The sequence below is a fragment of the Peromyscus eremicus genome, chromosome 9, assembly GCF_949786415.1.
Source record: "Peromyscus eremicus chromosome 9, PerEre_H2_v1, whole genome shotgun sequence".
Classification (NCBI taxonomy): Eukaryota; Metazoa; Chordata; class Mammalia; order Rodentia; family Cricetidae; genus Peromyscus; species Peromyscus eremicus.
In genome coordinates, this window is record NC_081425.1 from 47,607,501 (window position 1) to 47,629,249 (window position 21,749).

The following is a 21,749-nucleotide window of genomic DNA, read 5'->3' on the forward strand; positions in this document are numbered from 1 at the left end:
ACCTGATTCTGTCGCATGGCTTCTAGAGCATGCCAACTTAGTATTGCAAGATCATTTTTTAGCTGTTGCTTACAATAAAGCCATTTATATGGCTTCTTTTAGGGTGTGTGTGTGTTGGGGGTAGTTGAAATTCCTTTTACATTTAGGCATTAGGCATCAATACAAAACTGTCCCTGTAGGCTAGGATTACCACACATAAAGGCAAGTTCCGATGTCCCGGACACCTGGACATCTGTAACGGCCACTTGGGCTGTAACTGGCTTTTACCTCCTTCGTTGTGGTTACATTATGTCAGCAACTGTTAACATTTATGTTTTGCACATATCCTGCCAATAACAAACAAAAAAGCCTATTTCCTCATAACGATGTGCCTCCTTGGCTAGGTTAGTCCCTGTTATTCAGTGTCGTTACCCAGTTTTTGAGATACTAAGTCCCTGACTAACTGACTTTAAGTGAGAGGAAAATCTGGTGGCCCCTCGGTAAGTCTGACGGCGTTAGAGACAAAACTCTGACAACTGGAGTTGGAGCTGTGGTCCGACCTCCCTTCTCCACCCTCAGGTCCTTACAGCCGCCCAGCATGCTTAAGCAGACCTACAATTCATTTATTCAAAAAAAAAAAAATCAAAAAATTTGTGTCCTACTCACTCTGCTTTCTGTTGGTGAAAGCCTCAACTAATAGAAAGTAACTCAGAAGCTAATCACTAGCAGGCAAGGGACTTGTGCATTCAATGGTTTTATCAGAGGTAACAGGGTTGGAATCATTTTGTGTGAAGTTCATTCTAGGACTCAACCTGTTCTCCTATTCAGTTGTGCTACTTTCTAGTGTATTTACACTTGTATCTAGCGTGGCCAATGCTGTGAAGTTGACAGGATCTAAAGTCATCGAAGAGACAAGCCTCCAGGTCCCTGTGAGGGAGTTACCTAGATTAGATTGACCAAGCAGGGAAAACGACCTAGGTGGCACTGTGCCATGGGCTGAGGTCCTGGACAGCATACAAAAGAGAAAGCATGCTGAGAACTAGTAATATCTCTCTGCTTCTTGACTGTGGACTGCCCACCTGCCCCACAAGTTCCCTCTGCCATGATGCCCACGTGACCACGGATTATTCTGTCGAATGGTGAACCCCCAGTCTTTTTTTCAGGGTATTTCATCACAGCAAAGAAAAAAGTAACCGAGACATCTCAATGGCACTAATTTCTGAAGAACCTGTTGTGTCTTCTTTGGTCATCACTTACTATGCGTTCTGAGTGCATGTGGAACCTGTGCTGCTTAGTTAGGTTTTTGTCAACTCGACACAAACTAGAGTTATCTGGCATGAGGGAGCCTCAAATGAGAAAATGCCACCATCGGGTTGGCCCACAGGCAAGTCTGTGAGGCATTCTCTTGACTGATGTGGGGTCTGCCGCTCTTGGGCAGATGGTCCTAGGTTGTGTAAGGCTGACCAAGTCATAGGTAGCATCCTCCATGGTCTCTGCTTGAGTTCTGTTCCTGTGTAATTCCTGCCCCGACTTCCCTTCATGAACAATTGAAAACTGAATAAACCCTCCCTTCCCCAAGTTGTTCTTGGTCATGGTGTGTATCACAGCAAACTAGGACATTTATTTATTTTTTAATCCCTAAAACTGAGGCTAGGGAAAATAGCTTTTAATAAAGTGCTTGTTTCACATGCATGAAGACGGAAATTCAATCCCCAGAAGTCATTTAAAAATGCCCAGCGTGGTGATGGGCAGGGAATTCCAAAACTGAAGAGGCAAAGCGGGAGAATCCCAGAGAGGCTAGCCTGTTTTGTGAGCTCCAGGCCAATAAAAGATCCTATCTCAAAGGAGATGGGCAACACTCCTGAGATCATGCCTGAGGTAGTCTTTGGGCATTCACAAACATGCACACACATACACGCACAAACATACAAACTTGAAAAAATATACTCACACACGAAAAATCCTAAAACTGCTATGAAAAAGAACTTGGGGTATATTTACAGCTTCAGAATTTAACCTTTCTTAGCTTGTGCTATAGGCAAGTCCTTGGGGCATTTTCTTGAACAACTGATGTGGCTGAAGGCCCAGCCACAGTGGGTAGCCTGGGCAGGTGGTCCTGAGTACTCTAAAAAAGCAGGCTAAGCAGGCCATGGAGAGCAAGCCAGTAAAGAGCACTCCTCCAGTACCCGCCTCAGTGATTGCCTAGGATGTGGAAGTGTAAGATGAGATAAACTCTCTCCTCCTCAGGTTGCTTTTGGTCATGGAGAAGGCACACTAGGACAGAACCTTTGTGTTAACAGAAAAACCCAAGACTACTAAAGCAGTCAGGCTCCATACCATGTTTCAAAAAGCTGACTAGGAAGTTCTTCAGGGAGCATGTGGTTACTTACAAGACCAATCATCTTTCTCTGTGAACTCACCAAGTTAAAGGTATCCACGTAACTAAGGGAAAGTATTTGTTTACAGTAGCATACAATTTACTTAGTCCCCTTACTTAGCTTTTTTTCAGGTTGGGTCTTATTATATAATCTTGAGACTCAAAAACTCTAAGCTAGTATTAGCAATGCATTCAGCTCAACAGGTAAGAAAAATCTCGCTGGACTGGAGCTAAGGAAGGCTGCTGCAGACAGCTGTGGGATGGTGCGCATTTACTCAAGTCTCCTGGGCCTACTGTTAGTGATCGGTTATCAAATGCCTTCTAAAAATCAAATCCTTGATGAACAGGAGAGAAAAATGCACACAGTGAAGAGAGCCAGTGGCCTCAGAGGCCTAGAGTCTGGAGTAGTGAGAAATTTGTGCTAAATTTTCTTTAAATCCTCTGCTGTGACTCCAACAAACTGTATTCACAGTCTATGACTTGAGACTTTTTATCAGGGATTTCCAAATGACTCAGAAACACTGTCAGGCATTAAATTCCTATGTGAATACTGGTAAAACAACAATTTCAATCAGAAAGTTGGATATATTTATTCAGAAAAGTGATTCAACTGCAGAAGGATGCTCTTTTGAGAGGAAATCCAAAATCTTTTACTCAGCAATTCTGTGTATTTCAATGTTTCTAATCCTGTTGAGATTCTTCTGTCTGGAGCTCCTCATGCGTTCAGGTATTTTGCATGATGTCTGATGTGGTCAGTGATGAAGGTCGCAATGAAGTAGTAGCTGTGATCATAACCCTAGAAGACGAGATAAGACACTGATCCACCATTCAGAAACCCCAACATTAAGTGTCTCTCTCTCTCAGGAGTCATTCCAACTCTCCTGTCATTTAATTTGCTGGTACATGGTCCAAGTATTTTAAGTTAGTTTCAGTCAAATCAAGGTTGTCATCCTTGTACCTTATTTAAAAAGCAGCAGAATATGAAGGGAAATCAAACACTCTGCATAGCCTAGTTTCTAAATGTGAGTACACAAAGGGAGGCGATATAACACATTAATTAAATATGCAAACAAGACCTGTGGCCACAATGACAAGATGAAGCAGAATCGGGTTAGAAACATAGGCAAGGCGTGTTAATTCTTAGAATTAGCACACTTGACATAAAAAGAAGACAACTATTAAAGGACAAAGGAAGTACACACAAACAATATGGAGAGAGAACACAACAATGCCTGAAGGCTTTACCACCGTTTAAGAAGTCAACCATGGGCATCACACATCAAGTTAGGAAGGCTCCCTCTGGTCTGGGGAGGTGGCTCAGCTGGTAAAGTGCTTGCTTTCCAAGCATGAAGACCTGAGTTCAGTCCCTAACCACAAGGAAAAACAAGCAACCAAGCGAGTGTGTGGAGGCTGTACTTAGAATTCCAGTGTGAGGGAGGTGAATCCTTGGAGCTGCTGCTGGTCAGCCATAGTTGCTTAGCTGGCTTAGCAGAGCAGTGGGAGATGGTATCTTTTTGTCTGTTTTTAAAAGGTGACAGTACCTGAGGCATGACACCCGATGGTCACCTTTAGTTCGGTTTATTAAGCAGCTTGTGCAATTATCCATATTTAGCGACACTTGAAGGGCCCTTTCTTCTCTACTCCAAACTTTAAATGGAAAAACACTCAGTAGGGAAGGGCGGCTCTGGGAATGTAAACACATTCTTTTGGTCTTCCGCCAACTCTCAAAAGGGAAGCAGTGCTCCCCACACTATGGATATCTCATCAAAAGGCAGTGCTTTCCTCCACACTGTCGAGACCCAGTTAGAAAAGCTCAGGTTGACCCTCAAGTTAATGAAGAAGACTCTTGAGAGACCTTCCTTTGCTTATTTAACAGTCCCAGGGTCTAGGTGCTAGATAATGACCTTACACACAGAGAAACAGAGATGGGTAAAGGTCAAAACAGGCCCCAATCTTCACAAAGGCCCCGAGACTTGAGCAGAGAGGCTAGCCTTCCCTTCTTCTCTTTTCCAAGGAGGGAATGATGTTTCTGGATGTTTCCTTAGCATTAGGCCACTGAACTTCCTCATTTTGTGACTTCAGTAATAAAACCAGGACAATTAAGGTCCTACTTTGTCAGAATCGGTCTCCACACACTGTCAACTTAGATGCCACAAAGCCCCAGATTAAAAACCATATGAAATAAAGAAATATCCTCATGAACTAGCCCTTGCCTCTCAAGCGATCTTTCCTGACAACTGACGAAACATAAACATAAACTGAGAACACGTGACATGACAGGCAGACAATGAAGACAGTGAACGCAGGCACGGGACTGTGGTCATTTTTGTCTTTCTTTTTATAGAAAACTTGTTCTTTCAGCTTCATTTTTTCCTAACTCCTTTCCACAAAGAGATAGTTATACTCATAATCAAATCAAGCAAGTGATTAAACAATAACAAACAACCCATAGCAAAAATCAAAAAACCTAACCAACAAACTACCTCACAGACCTAAGTCAGGAAGCTGAGCAGGTATCTGCAAGTGGCCTCTCTGTGGCCCCTGAGCTGTGTCCACTCAGCTGATCCAGGTACAGCACACCTAATGAAACCTGCTTCAGGCTGTGCGGTTATTCTTCCTGCCTTGGCAGGGAGGAAAATGAACGAAAAGATTGTGCCTCACTGCAAGACTGTGACTGGTGATCTTAGTGAGTTCCTATGTTTTTAGAAGAATTTACTGTTCTGTCTTAGCCCCTCCCAAGGGAGCCACATTCATTTCTTCATTGCTTGGGATACAGACAGGCATTTTAGAAATTAATATACTGGTTTATGGTTTCCCCATAACAACATCACCCATGTTCTAACTCTAGACTGTTGTTCTAACAAACTCCAGATATTTTCAGACTTTGTGGGTCAGAAGCTTTGTCTACAGAAAAATCAGAATTTCCTGGCCCAGCCTCAGGAGAAAGAGACAAGGCATCCAACACGCTAACGCCAAGCAGTGAAGGTCATTGGACAAGAGAGGAATTGGTGTTCACTTTCAGCTATAGTTGATGTAGTTCAACGTGGTGCCAAACTTATGACCAAACTGGAATTGGAGTTTCTCAGATGGACTACTGAACTAAATGCCAACTGTGATGGGAAATGTTCAAATAAACCTAAAAATGCTATTACTAAGGATGAAATACACACACACACCTAATATATGGGGATAAATTTGTGTGTGTGCATACACACACACACACACACACACACACACACGCACACACGCACACAGAAATATACATTTTAATGTATTCCACCTAATCAAAGCACCCTGCACACACAGAATTAGTAATTCTGTATAAGCTAGAGAGGCCGCATGCCATGCCTAGTTTCCCCTTGTGCTGGCTCTGATTCATCCCTTTGTTCTTCAGAAGAATATAGCACATTGCCTAGAAAAGCTAGAAAGACAGGACAGAAATTGTGGCCGTGATCTTGTTTAAGAGTCCTGGTTCCACCACACATTATGACCTCAGATAAGAAATTTACAACAATTCTCTATAAAAGGAGAGTGGATAAAAACAACCACATTTGCTAGTATGAAGACCACAGATGAGTTAATGCTTTGAAAGCATGGTGTGAACTGTAGTGGACCACACTGCACACTGGCTAGATTTATCATCATAGTTATACATGTCTGACATGTCTGACACATTACCTTTAAGCTTTAACAAGTAAGTTTTTTTTTTATAAATCATGATCATATATGGTTTTCAGCGTTCATTTTTCATCTTGAAATGAATGCTTTGTTTACATTATATTCTGAACATTGTGAGTATCTTTAAAAAGTAAAAGTAAAATATCTAAAACTAGAGCAGCACGAAAAAGTGAATAGCAGACAGTCAGAAGTATTTCAGAAAAAGTGTGCAGGCCAACTGCAAATCCCTCTTACAGCATTAGATCCCCAGCAGCACATTAGCAAGGAAAAGTATGTGCTTGTAAGAGACACAGGGAGTACATGATGCCTGGCAAAGGGAGAGGCAGGCCACACTCTAGAGGAACAGTGGTGTATCTGTAAGTAAAGACACACCCAACGGTGTGAAAGACTAAGGACCATCCAAGCCTTAAATTTCTTGTTTCTGACTGCCCGACAAGGGCAAAATTGCGCTTATTTTTCACTGCCAAAAGCTTTCTTATTTAACTCAAATTTGGTTAGGTGTCACAAATTTCACTTCAGAAACCTTAATGTAATTAAAAACTCTTATTGCCAGTGTCCTCAAATATCTAAAATAAAAGTTAAGAAAATTGTTTTTTAAAATTGCTTTTTAAAAGTTTTGCTATTTAGGTCAAACTAAGGTTTCCTAATACTTGCCTCTTGTAGCCTAAAAACAACAGGGATTTTCTTTTCTGTGCAGGCAGCTATGAAGTTATCAGGGAGTAACTGCCCATTTGAAAGAAACTCGTCATCTTTTCCTTGATCAATTAATATGTCAATCTGGGAACCTGAATAGGACTTCACGAGACAGGTTGCATCATACGCCTGTAAAAAGAAGAAACACTGAAAAGTTAAAAGTGTCCAGAAAGATATTTTCCAGAATATACTGAACTAGAACCAAAATTAAACTTAAAAGCATTTTAACTTTTAGTCTAAGTCAGCCAGACATCCAATTTAAATTTTTATAAAATTAATTTAGAGATAATGTTAACTTAGAAATATAAAAGCAATCACTTGCAGAGAAAGTAGCTTCAGGACAACTTCCATGGTTCAGAACAACTAAAAACCAAGGTTACTATTACATGTCTGTCCCCGGGCATCTGGGGATTGGCTGTGGAACCCTCCTCCCAAGGACATCAACACCAGCAAAGCTGCAGCAACTTGTATGAAATAGCAATGTCTGCATATAACCCACACACACCCTCTCGAGTACTTGAAATTATTTCTAGATTATTACAGTGTCAAGGTGGGGTAGCAGAGAAAAAAGACAATGAAAAAAGGGCTGAACATGTAACTCCAAAATCAAAGCTTCTTTTGATTTAATCTACAGATACAGAACCCATAAGCATGGAGGAGTAACTATACAATAGTTAACATATATGATTATGTAATATATATACATACATGATATACACACACACACACATATATGTAATAACCTGGAAACTTAAGAAGGAGTACAGAAAAAGTGGTCCATCACCTACCTTCCATTTACTTTGATCTGGTCCCAAATATCCATTAAAAGCTTTTTTGCCCCAAGGACAGAGCACTGGGTTGCAAATTGGAGCAAATGCTGACACAGACTTCAGAGACAAAAGAAGTTTAAAAATAAGTTATATGTTGCTAATCAAATACGAATGCTTGGAACTTACAACTCCGACGTAACACAAAAATCTAGCATCTGTGGCTCTTCATACTACAGCTCTGTATAATCTATTTCAAAAACTCACAAACTGAAGTGCTAAATGCAAAGCATGCCTTAGAAGTCAATTTAGGTACAAACAAAAGTTTGTGTTCAGAGTTTCTACTCTTTATTCCCACTGACAATCTGTAATGATCTAAACACTGATGTTTCCCTTACTGAAACTCATTAAGTGAGGCATTTCTCTTAAGCATACCACAGAAGCAAGGAGGACTGCCTCGCCACACACACAGCCTTCTGTTCTGACAATGCTGAGTCTCTGCAGGCCAACAGTGCATCTCTCAGCTCTAGAGTTCTCCATGTGTACAGTTCACAATGACTACTCATATTTTTAAAAGACAAAAAAATTAAGTTCATAAAATGTTTCAGTTCACTCTCTACCTTAGCCAATACATTCGCTGACTCACTGTATAAAAACTGAAAACTAAACCCTTATGCTCTAGTATGTTCTGAAACTGCTACGATCGACGTCTGCATTCTCGTAGCATGCCTGAAATGACTGCAGTCTTTCCAGAGGGAAGGAAACAGATGGAACCGATCAAGATGCCAAGCGCCCTGTGTGTTAAAACATGCACCCCACTTTTAACACACTTCATTTCAGTTGCTGAGTTTAGAATTTCAGTTGTGGGTTTTCAGTCTTGTCTCATTAAAAGAAAAGAATATCACAATTTTAAATAAAGTGGGGGGGGGGGGGTAGGGGGTTGGGGCATGGGGGATGCTGAGAGATGTTTTTCCACCAAGTTGTATTTCAATCCTCATTCAGAGCATTAAGAACTTAAAATTCTAAAATATGAATGTTCTCCACTGTAGGCAATCAAATTCAGCATTACAGAGATGTTTCTCAAGTTAAAGCAATGATATACAGATAGTGTCCCATAATAACACTAATCAAGACAAACAATCCTGAGGAAAAATATGTTCAAAACTATAGCCTGAAAAAGAGCCATGAAAATATAAGCTATAATTTCTAGTACTTCTATCAGGCCAAGGAGAACCATTCTGATGGAATTCCTATGCTTAGAATCCTACAGCATCAAGTTTAATGTCTTCTGCCTACCTCCTGAAACCCCCAACACCAAAAATATTTAATTCCTGATTCTAAGGCCATTTCAAGATTTCAGTCTTTCAAAGTTCCCATTATTCTCCAGAAGTATTTTTTTCATTTTTCTTTATTAAGAAATTTCCTACTCACTCCACATACTATCCACAAACACCCCTCCTCCCTCCTCCTACCCCCCAGCCCTCTTTCCCAAGCCACCCCGCAACCCCACATTCCCCAAATCGAGGTCTCCCATGAGGAGTCAGCAGAGCCCAGCACACTGAACCTAGGCAGGTCCAAGCCCCTTCCCACTGCACCAAGGCTGTGCAAGGTGTCACACCACAGGCACTGGATTCCAGAAGCCTGCCCATGCACCAGGGACAGATCCGATTCCCCTGCCTTGGTGCCCCCCAAACAGTTTGAGCCAAACTCTCCAGAAGTATTTTATCAATGAAGCTTATTGTTATCTTACTTTGTATTTTCCAGGATTTTTCAAAGCACAAACCAGAGCTCCGTGGCCTCCCATGGAATGACCAAAAATAGACATCCTCTGTGGGTCCACTGGGAAATTGGCATTTATGAGTTGTGGAAGCTAGAAAGAATATAATAATACGATAAAGATCTCAGAGGAAATGTTAGATTTTTCCAAAGTCATATATAGTGGCATAATCAGTACTTCAAAAGCACAGTGGTACAGTGGCTTGAACTGGTGCATATTAAAAGAAAAAACCCTCAGGTGGACAATGGTAACTAATACATCACTGAAAAATATGTGTGCAGATGTTTAGTAAAATCAATGGACAAAGTTAAGAAGATGATAGAGAAAAATGTTTGAAACATTCTAACCTCGCCCCCATGTTTATTTATTTAGTGTGTGTCCCCACACATGTGCACTGTGTACACTTATGAAGTTCACAGGACAACTGTGGTAGTCCATCTCTCTCCTTCAAATTGGGTTCTAGGTATAGAACTCAGTCTTCAGGCTTGACAGCAAATGCTGTTAACATTTCAGGAATGAGTATTTTATAGAGGAAAATTATGCAGGAAGATAACAGTAATATTTATTATGGTAAAAAGTATTTTCAAAATACAAATGTCTTACATTAAGAAAAAGTATAAAGCACATGGAAGATTATGAAATCATTAAAATTAGAATAATACTGAAAAACACATAAAATACAGCTAACTTAGCTGGGCAGTGGTGGCGCATGCCTTTAATCCCAGCACTTGGGAGGCAGAGGCAGGTGGATCTCTGTGAGTTCGAGGCTAGCCTGGGCTACCAAGTGAGTTCCAGGAAAGGCGCAAAGCTACACAGAGAAACCCTGTCTTCAAAAACCAAAAACCAAACCAAAACAAAACAACAACAAAAATACAGCTAACTTAAATAGGATGAAGTTTTATAATAACATAATCTGAAAGTACATGAGACCAGAAGTACACACAGCCAAAGACAGCCAGAGCCTTAAGACATATGCTTCCAAGTGAAAAGGTCAATAGCAAGAAGTGTGACCATCCAGCATATGTGCACTATTAAGTGGCTATTATTCTCAAATCAGCATTCCACGAGGGCTGCTGGCTTCCAGCAGTTCCCAACCTGTAGGTTGCCACCCCTTGGGGGGGGGGGGTGTCGAAGGACCATTGAAAACCACAGAGATGTACATTATAATCCATAATAGTAGCAAAATTACAGTTATGAAGTAGGAAAATAATTTTGTGGTTGGGGGTCACCACAATATGAGGAACTGTATTAAAGGGTCTCAGCATTAGGAAGGTTGAGAACCATTGCTCTAGAGAGAAGAAACTCAACCCAAAATGTATTTGTTTGAATTCCACTGGGACACTGACTACTCACAAATCTAGTTTTACAGGTTTGAACTGGATATGCAAATCACACCTCCCCCACCACTACAGGAAGTCACATGAAACATTACAGGTAGGGAGGGAACTCAAAACCCATCCTACCGAAAAAGAAATCCTGACCCATGATACATTTAAAATGACTATTTGACTTTATTTTTACGTTTTAAACATCTCTCTTGCACATAAATATTCCTAAATTGTCTTTTGTTAGGTTTTCCATTGCTCAAGTAGCTTTATGATTTTTCTGTGTTCCATTAGTTTCTGCACCGGTTCTATTCTACTGTATTTTCCCTATGCACCATCCACAGAGGCACCATCCATAGAGGCACCATCCACAGGGGCACCATCCACAGAGGCACCAGATGCACCATCCACAGAGGCACCATCCACAGAGGCATCATCCACAGAGGCACCATCTACAGATGCACCATCCACAGAGGCACCATTCACAGAGGCACCATCTCATTCCTACCTTGTTCCCTCTCTCTTTTTACTTTTTAACTATAACATCTGGTAGCTTGACCAATCTTTAATCCCTGTGGGATCTTAGCAACATCCCAATGCTCCCTATTCCTTCCTCCTCTGCTCAAACATGAAATCCATATACTTTCTCAGCCTATTTCCTCTACAGCCGTAACTTTAGTACTAAATTCTTGGTATACCCATACTACCTTTGTTCCCTTATGACTCAAATACTAAAGTTAAAGAGATGACCAACTACATTTGCACAGTGGGCCTGTCTAACATTTGTAGCTGCTTCTGAAGTGAATAATATTCTTGGGGATTATGCCTGGTGCCCTAAGCATGAGGGTTTAGCCACAGAACTACATCTCAATCTACTGTGGAGGAGAGATACCTCAATCCTACTGCAACATTGTCCTTTTTAAACCTTGCAAATACTTCCAATGAAAGAATATAATCCAACCTATGAAGTAACCATAGGAACATAAATTCCAATGTGCAGAAATACCAGACACATGTAATCAAGGCAGTATGACACCTGAAAACCCAAACCAAACCAAAACAAAAAAACCCAAACAATTCCACAGTAGTGGATTCCAATCAGAGTGATTTAGATAGAATCTCAGACAAAAAGTTCAAGAAGACAGCTGTAAGAATGTTTAACAAAATCCAGAGAACATAAACTAAACAAATTAAAAAATATAAACAAATGAAACAAGGAAATCAATACAGGATATGGAAGAGGAATTCAATAAAAGGAAAATTACTGAGATAAAATCCAGTTCAAAATTTAAAATGAAAAGCTCCTGATTAAATAAAAGAAACTAGTAGGAAGCCTCACCTGCAGAATGGATAAAGTTCATGAAAGACAGAACATTAGGCATGGAAAATGATATAAATGAGTCTGAACATTCAGACATTAATAAACACAAAACAAATAAGATCTCTGGAACACAAATAAAAAGCTAAACTTATGAATCATGAGACTATAGAAAAACTTCAGACGTAAATAATATAGCCAATAAAGCCATATAGAAAATTCCTAAGTCTAGGGATTCATCCAGGGAACATTCAGAATATCAACCGACAAGACCAGAAAAGCACCTCCCCATTTATATCATCATTGAAACTGAGGACAGAGAACAGGAAGCACTGAAAACAGCAAAAAGAAGCACCAGTCACACAAAACCATCATAACACATCAGATTTCTCAACAGAACCCTGAAACTTGGAAGAGCACGGGGCATTATATTGTAAGCACTGAAAGAACAGTCAACTCATATTACTATACCCAGCCAAACTATCCTTCATAATTAAAGAAAAAACTTCCATGATAAACAATTTATTTATTTATTTTGACATGAGGTTTCTCTGTGTAGCCCTGGCTGTCCTGGAACTCACTCTGTAGACCAGGCTGGCCTCGAACTCAGAGATCCACCTGCCTCTGCCTACTGAGTGCTGGGATTAAAGGCATGCGCCACCACTGCCAAACTCATGCTAAACAATTTAAAGAACTGATGCCTACTATAGAGGATACACAAAGGAATCTATGTACTGAAGAGAAATAAACACATTCATAAGGCTACAGTAAAGAATAAGTCATGCTACAACAGTGGATAAACAAATGAAGAACAAGAAAATGGCAGTAATTGATACACAGTGTTCAATTAAAAAGTGCTCAGAGCTAGTGATGAGGATAAAGGCACTTGCCTTTAAGCCTGACAACTGAGCCTGACAACCTGACAATTCTGAGCCTGAATCCTGGGACCCACACAGTAGTCAATATATCACAGAGACACCTGCATATCAATATTTATGCAGTACTATTCACAATACCTAAATTATGGAATCAGACTAGGTGTCCATCAACAGAAGAGCGGGTAACAAAGGGGCTGGAGAGATGGCTCAGTGTTTAATATCACTTGATTGCTCTTTATGAGGTCCTGAGTTCAGTTCCCAGCAACAATATGGTGGCTCACAACTATCTGTATTGAGATCAGATTCCTTCTTCTGATGTGTATAAAGACAGAGCACTCATATACATAAAATACTGAATAAATAAATCTTTAAAAAATGGGTAACAAAAATGTGGTGCATATATACAGAATTGTACTCAGCCATGAAGAATGAAATTATGTCATTTGCAAGAAAATTGATATAACTGGAGATGAACATGTTAAGCAAATTAAATTAGACAAATCTTGTTTTCTCTCATTTGTAGATCCTAGATTCTATATAGATACATAAAATCATTTATGTGTAAGTGACATGAAAGACATGTCCAAGTGCCACATGATTTTGTCATCTACAGAGTTCACACTTAAGAATGGCACAGCCAGGAAAACACACACACACACACACACACACACAGTCACACACCTAGTTTAAGTAAGTTGGCTGTTTTGTTGGGCTGTATTCATAGCTGTCCTAGGATACATGTGGCCATATGCTGCAGGTTGGCATGTCTGATAGAGGAATAATTAGCAGTAAGGGAGCAGTGAAGTTAAGGGGTTGTGTGTGGGGTATTGCTTGCATGAAAATGTTGAAACCTTTATAATGTACAATGAACATATGCTAATAGGAAAAAAACATGCCAATAAAAAAAACCCCAAATAAATACAAATTTAAAAGTTCAGAATATACCAAAACATAATTGCTATCTAGAGCGTAAAAATTATGGGTGACTGGGTGCTAGAGTGTGCCTTAGTGGTAAAGTTCTTGTCTAGTATGCATGAGATCCTGAGTTTGACCCCAACACTAAAAATAACAAACAACTCACCACAAACTATACACGACTAAGATTTCAACCATTTCTGAGTTTTTATGATATATGGGATAAAATCCAGGAAAATGTACACACTGCATATCAACATTATTAAAAGAAGCCATGCTTTGCCACTTGCCCTTTCTAATCAAGCCCTTGCTTACTACATAAGACACCTAAATGAACCAGCTCCAGAACATGAAGGGCTGTTTCACGTGCTATTTTCTGAGATAACCTGGGAAATGTGCACAAATCTGAATATAATTATAAAAATCCTTGAATCTACACTTAGAGTTAACTTAAACTGCAGCAACTATAATATTAGCAGATCTTGGAATTTTCTCTAAACTAAAATTGGTTTTCCAGTGCCATCCTATATTAAAATTTTCAGGTTTGGAAGGGCTTCATATCTAAAACCAAACTCTCAGTGGTCATCAGTTAATAATTACAAGACAAATCAAATTACCTCCTCAGTTACATAAGAATACATTCTGTAATTAGTTTTCCAGGGATCTTCAGTGGCATTCACGTAAAACCCAGCACCAGTGCCGAAGTCCCAGCTGTCATCTTCTCCTTTAATATTGCAGCCACCTAGCAAGGAAAAGGTTATACTTTCACCCACTCTACAGTAAGTCCCCATGTTTAGCGACAGTTTTAGTAATGTATAGTGCCACCTGCCTATACTCTCAGCTCTTGGGAGGCTGAGATAGGGTACTTACTCATCAGTCAGCCTGTCAGCCTAGGCTACCTTGTAAGATGGCCCCCACCGCACACACTGTTAGCTGAATATGTGTGTCCACACACAATGGAGCTTTCACGAATCATTGTGAACTCTCTTCCACTTTTTAAGATACATTATGGGATTCAACTTTCTGGGTCCTTTTTCCTTGAATGGTACATGCCACTTGTTCTGGCCAATGAGGTGAGAGTGAATGACCTTCCAACTGAAGAATTCAGGAGGCAAGGTAAGCTACCTAGAATCCTACAGATTCCAAAAACATGCATCTTTATTCTGTTACAAGAGACGCATATGCACTTTACTTCCCAGGACTGTGTTGCGATGCTTTCCCCGACGGCTGTCCTGGACTACCAACACTTCTGTAATTCTCTTCACCACTATGACCTTGAGGAGACAGATGTCAATGTTACAAATCACTACCTTGAGCTGAAAATGTCTCCTAACGTCGTTTGGAATGATTTCATCCTGTTTCCCCAATCTACTCCCAGTATGGTATTTTAGAGTCAAGATGTCGCTTGAATGACCAAAAGGATAACGACATCGAACACCCGGGAGGAAGTGTGTAATGGGTATCATATTCTACTTAGAGCTTAGACTAAGACTGAGATGTTTATAAGCATTTTGAACAGGAACTACTTACGGGGGCTGGTATCTGGAGCAATGACAACAAGGCCGTGTTCTGAGGCAGCTTGCTGAAAGCCAGACTTTGAGATGAAATTTTGTTCTGTGCAAGTCAAACCTGAAGATGAAAAAGGTTGTTATGGCAACTACTCTGCCAGTAATATTTTATTATAGAGAAAATCAGCTAGCTTAGTATTGTTAGGTACCTACCGACGGAGAGTGGCCAAGTAAACTAGCAATGATGCCGAGCTGAACCTAACACAGCAGCCCTTTTCCAAAGGTCACTGCTAAATATCTGAATATTAGCAAAAATGAAGCTTACTGAAAAGCATAAGCTACAAATTAACTATAAAACGTTTATAGTTATTAGCCCACAAGAGAATAGAGACTAAGTCTACTCATAAACAGTATTAAATTAATAAGACACAAAGTTACAAGTCACATTAAAGATTTTGCATTAGACAAGATTCTTACTGTGCCCCAACTCTTTCACTTGAAAACTAGAGACAGAACTAACTGCCTCTTCCTCATAGGAAAATCATACATGACCATGTGTAGTGCCCTTTAAATGGTACCTTGGACATAGTAAGGATTCGAGCAATCAGGACTTAATCTCTAAGGTCTATCTTCAGCATCTAACTAAGGTAACATCCAGTCATTCAATGTAAACAAACAGATGGTATGCATTGTTAGATTTCAATTCTGATCCGAGTTAACAGTCTCTAACCGGAGAATAAGACTTTCCTTATTGGCTCACTACAAGTAAAGAGCAGAAAAAGCATAGGTCTGCACTGACTCAGAAAACTATATGTGACCTTGAACAGTATTTAGCTTCTCTAGGCCTTTCTTCTATGAATTACATGATTTCTAAGACATCTGTAGTTGTACAATAGGATGTTTTCTAACCAAGTATCTAATTTTATTGCTATTGCTATTGCTATTGCTATTGGCATGCCTAATATATTTTTAAGGAAATCGAAATTTGTGGTGGTTTGAATGAGTATTGTCCCCCAAAGGTTTAATCATTTGAGCACTTAGTCCCCAGGTGATGACACAGTCTGGGTATGGGAAGCATGGAGGTCCTTGTGCTCACCAGGGGAACCAGAAATGTTAAACACACAAAGTTGTCTCTTCAAAGGGAGGGATGTACTGTTTTCTACCCAGAAGGCCGGGAGCCGATGTGGTTAATAGCCTGTTGACCTTTGCACTATCTGTGTGGCTGAGACCACACCAGATCCTTCCCCAGATATGAGTTTGTTTTTCTCAATCTATAGAATCTATCTTTATGGAAGATGTCACACAAAGAGTTTCAATGTAGTCATGTCTTCAGCTTTATTGGGCACACAGGATAGAGTTAATTATCACCAGGCAATTATTTTACCAAGTTGTGCTGTGGTTACACATGCCTAAGATAAACTACTCGTGGTCAGACTCTCGAAGTTAGAACCAACACTGGCTACAATTCAGTTGTGTTAAACTGAATTTCCTTCTTGCTTCCCTTGGATTGACACTGCTGGCCGTGTCTGCAGAGGTCCCCCACATTTGGGGAAGTTTAAGAGCTACTGGATAGAGGAAGTACATTATTGGGGATGGGCTTTGAGAGCACAGACTTGCCCTACCTCCAGCTTGATTTCTCTGCTTTATGCTTTGAGTTGAGGATGTGAACTTAGCTTCCTGTGTCTGCCACATACCACACCGCTTACTGCCATGCTTCCTTCCATGACGGACTGCTAACCTCTGAACCGTAAACCCAAATAAACTCTTCCTTCTGAGTTGTTTCTGGCCATGCTATTTTAACCACAGGCACAGAAAGTAACTAATATAGAAAGGCTTTCTTTATGTGTTAAAATACAATTTCCACTTAAATTTTAAGACAAAATGTTTATTTTCTTGTGCATCTTAACTCTCCCTGCCTGTTCTATCGTCTGATTCAGAAAACCACCCATGGGCGAAGAATCACCGTGTTCTTCGAACTCCTTAAACCGCTGCAGCGAAACTCTACGAAGTTCAGTATTCAGAACACAGCTAGGAAGCTACTTGTCTGTCATTTCTAATGCATCCATCCTTGTGTTCCAGTTCCATTTAATATTGTTTTGTTTGACTGCTAGAGTCTTTGCAAACTCCAGAAATGCTTGGGCAGGTACAAATAATGTATAAGTTTCCCAAATCATTACTGAGTACTGAACTTTATGTTCTCAGCTAAGTTACTTGGTCTAATTGAAAAGGAAATAAAACTGTAATTCTGTAAGTCTGAAATTAGTCTCAAGATAAAGTTAGAAAATGGAATATGACAGCCTTTAGAAATTTGAAAACATTTGTTTTATTACTTTTTAATTATGTGTGTATGTGTGCCCACATGGGAGTATGGGAACCTGTACCCTCAGAATCCAGCAGATGGCATTAGACACCTGCATCTGTAGTTATAAGAAGTCAAGAGCTGCTTGACGTGGGTTCTATAAGCCAAATGTGGGTCCTCTACTAGAGCAGTACATGCTCTAAACCACTGAGCCATCTCTCCAGCCCTGTCCGAAGATTTTTATAAATGACTCAAGAAGTAGGTAAGTAGGTCACAATAAAAAGGCAAGACAAAATTCCTTTATGAAATTCCAAAGTCAAATACGTACCAGATAGCCAGTAGAGTGCAGGGCACTTTCCACTCTCTGCCTGTGGTGGTAGGTAGACAGCAAATTTCATTTTACATTTCAGCTCAACACTGCAATTTTAACAACCACAAAGTATTAATGCTCTTCATTAATCAGGACAGACACTAAATTTAGCAATTTATAAAAAGGAAGAATATACAGTAAAGAATTTTTTAAATGTGATTTAATATTCAAAGTACCAACATTTAAGAAATATACTTTACTCCTTAAAAAAAGGTGACGCCTGCTTAGTATCCTGATCTGTTCCCCAGCCTGAGCCTATGCTTTGAGGCTGAATAAATTCCAAAAAATTCAATGTAATTCTCAATGTAGCATTTCTATTAAAAAGTCTTTATTTCTAATGAGCTATGACATACCAAAGCAACTTCTATAAGAAATGAATTCCAAAACCATGGCTCTTCAGTTCTATGTCTGCTTCTGGGCACTAAAATGTACCACATCCCTAACCTCCTCTGTCATCACTAATATTTCATCAGAGCCACTCTGACTGCAACTAGGTAGCTTTGCCTCCTGATTCCTTGTCTTCGGCTCTCACTCTAGTCCTCACTAGAAGCATGCTGCCCAGCTGTTTCCAGAAAAGAGCACATAGGAACTGTCTTCATTCTCTCCACATACATGATGTGTGGCCAGGTGTAGGCTCATCCTTCAGAATTTAAGGCACTACCACCGTCTCCTTGATTCTGGTATGGCTCATGAACTAACCTGTATCTTCAGAAAAAAATGTCAATCCATTTTCTCCTCTAAATGTTTAGAAATTTTCTGTGTTCCCAATGCTCTTCACATTATTGCGGTGTTTTCTTCCGTTGTGCTGGATAACCTTTTCAATCTGACAACTTCAACCATTCATCTTAAGAATTCTAGAATTATCCCTCATGGTGAGCTAGTACACATCATGGTACCTGTGTAGTGGTCAGGATAGCTTGTGAGAGTCAGTTCTCTCCTTCCACCATATGGGTTCTGGGGTGTGGTGGTTTGAGTAAGAATGCCCCCACACTGACTCATATGTTTGAAAGCTTAGGCATGAGGGAGTGACAGATTTGAAAGGATTAAGTGGTGTGCCCTTGTGGAGAAGGTGTTTCACTGGGGGTGGGCTTTGACGTTTCAAAGTCTCTGCCTCTGGCTCTGCCTATGGCTCAGGGTACAGCTTTCAACTACTTCTCCAGCCCCATGCCTGCCTCCTGCCATGCTCCCCGCCATGGTGATAATGGACTAGACCTTTCAAACTGTAAGCAAGTCCCCAATTAAATGCTCTCTTTATAAGAGTTGCCGTGGTCATGGTGTCTCTTCACAGCAACAGAACACTGACTAAGACATAGAGATCAAAGAAATCAGGTGGCTGGGATTGATGGCAAGTGCCTTTACCTACTGAGCCATCTCGCCAGCCCTACAAGAATTTCTTTCTTCTTTGTATGAACACAATTTTATTTTTCAAGCTCCTTAATATAGCTGTTGGGTTTCTTGGACTGGTTTTCTAATTTTCTTTACTATTTTTGCCTTATACTACTTTCTAAAAAATTCAATTGAGCTTTGCCATCTCTGTTATCAAATTTTGATTTCTGGGTGTTTTGATCTTGGGTATTTTTAATAACACTGTCCACTAGGGTTTGAACCTGTAATTCTCCTATGCCTGTGACATTTGAACCTGTGTTCTGCAGTCTACTCCCCCAGTGCCTTTTCCTTTTTACTCCCAGAGTACTCATCTTTAAAACTGGAGACTTTACTCAAACATCTCGATCTTTAGTCGTCTACTACTAGTTCACAGTGAAACATTGGATGTATGGTTTAAAACAGTATGCCTGGTGAGACTCTTAATCACTGTCTCAGTGAGTAGACAATTTTATTAAAGGGTCTCCATCACAGCATCTGTTCTCCTGGAGCAGTCCAGTTCCCAAGAAGAAAAGTCTAACCCCTCACAATTTGGAAGCCACTGGGAAAACTTCAGTGTGCCAATTCTTCTTGTATCTACTTGCATTATTTTATCCTTCACGAACTGTGTCTGGAATTCCCTAGTACAAAATGTCTTCCTTCCCTGGATAATAAGCTTCAATCTTTGGCCAAAGCTGGAAAAGCAACAATCTGACTCCATAGAATGTTGAAACGGTTGAGAGCTCTTTGATTTTTAAAATAAACTTCCAACTCATCATCCTGTCCCTCTTCTCCATTTTTATCTTTCCAGTATTGCCAGTACTTCTTAGGAATTTATATAAATCATGACAATTCTCAGTCTAGAATTTAGTTTTCTAGGCTTTGCTAAGTTAGGTAGTATGTGACTATCTGCATTTATGCGTCTAAAATATTGTTCTTAGCTCCTGTCCTCTGATTCTTTGTCTCTGTACGTGTGTGTGTGTGTGTGTGTGTGTGTGTGTGTGTGTGTGTGTGTTTAATGCATTTACCTAAGACATATTAGTCAATTTCAGAAGGTGGTAGAGGCAAATATGTCTGTTAAAGTTGCCAATTTAATCAAGTCTAGGTTTCTTTGTTATATTAAAAGACCCACACGGAAGATGTTCTCTGAATTTTGAATGGCAACACAGATGGTTTTCCAGAAAACTTTAGAAAACCATCAAGCCAAAACTTGAAGATAGTCTGAAGGCTCTCCTTTATTTCACAGCATCCAAGCCACAAGCAATTAAGTGTGGTGAAATTTTCAGATACACAGTGGGGGTGGGGCAGAGAAAGCAGGTTTATCAGTGGGAGTTTTGTTTAAAACTACAACAAAACACATAATAAAACTGAATGAGTGGTATCTACAATTGTATCTTAATGCTTACCTGTTATGTTCGAAAACCTTCTGGAGGCCTCCGAAGCACCGGTTGCTGGAAATCTCTTTCAATGCCATTCTTCTCCTGTGGACGAAGATGAACCCCATTCATTCTAAAGGCTTTTTACTGCCTGAAAACCTTGAAACAGAACTGTTCTCGGATCAACTATCCAAACACAACTTCACACTCACACGTGTGCTATCCACACTTGTTTCTAGAAAATGTCAAAATTGGTATATTATCAGTGAGGTTTGTTGTCATTACTTTCATGGAATGTCTCACATTCTTTCAAGACAGATCCTAGATTATTAAATAATTTAGAAAATTACTGAACACTTCCAGCATCATAGGCATTTTTATATGCTGAGGCACTTTTATATGCACATCAATTACTCACCCTATGAGTTTTTGCAAGAAAGTGGCAAGGTAGTTTTGTTTGATCAACATTTCTCCTTCCAAACAAATCAACAAGCAACCATAAGCTGTTAGCTGTGAATTAAGGGATAGCTTGTTGTCAGGAATTTTGAAGCATGGCAATTAATTCCTTTTCTCTGCAATGAATCTGTTTGGTTTTCACGTGAAGATAAATTTAAACATATATAAATATATTACCTTTCAACAGGAAATGCATGGAAAAAAACCTGGAAAATCATTTTTTATCATAAATACCTATTACACAGAGAGGAATCAACCGGTTCTGCTGTGTACGTCTCATAGAAAGATTTCCTTGCCATCCTAGAAGCACTTTATTTGAATACATAGTGTTGGGTCTTACACATAGCACCGTCAGACACTAGAAACAGGTGCTAGCACTCTGGTGGTCTTCGCAGTGATGTAACTGGGTACCGACTGGGTGCTAGTCCAGGCTGCTCTTAGATGTGCAACATCAGCTTGGAAATGTCTTTGCACAATTCTAAATGAGAGTAATTTCAACCCTGTCTTTAAATCCAGATACTTAGTTGTACACTGGAGAACTGTGATTTGAACTCTGGTGGGCTGACTTCAGAGCTGCTACTCTTAGAGGCTCTGTGGTCCTGCTGCCTAGAGGATCATGGAACTTTATGTTTTCTTTTCTCTTTAAAAAACAAAAACAAAAAAACAAAAAA

The 21,749-nt window shown here is 39.9% G+C and overlaps 1 protein-coding gene across 1 annotated transcript; it reads right to left on the bottom strand.

The window, feature by feature from the left end:
- Positions 1-2,921: 2,921 nt before the first annotated feature.
- Esd (esterase D) lies at positions 2,922-20,734 on the bottom strand. The gene is made up of 8 exons (XM_059273334.1): positions 20,653-20,734; positions 17,843-17,931; positions 15,238-15,336; positions 14,325-14,449; positions 9,245-9,364; positions 7,516-7,614; positions 6,689-6,856; positions 2,922-3,152 (listed from the first exon to the last, which is right to left on the bottom strand). The coding sequence occupies exons 1-8, from the start codon at positions 20,718-20,720 to the stop codon at positions 3,072-3,074; spliced, it is 849 nt and encodes a 282-aa protein (XP_059129317.1). The 5' UTR covers positions 20,721-20,734; the 3' UTR covers positions 2,922-3,071.
- Positions 20,735-21,749: the final 1,015 nt, after the last annotated feature.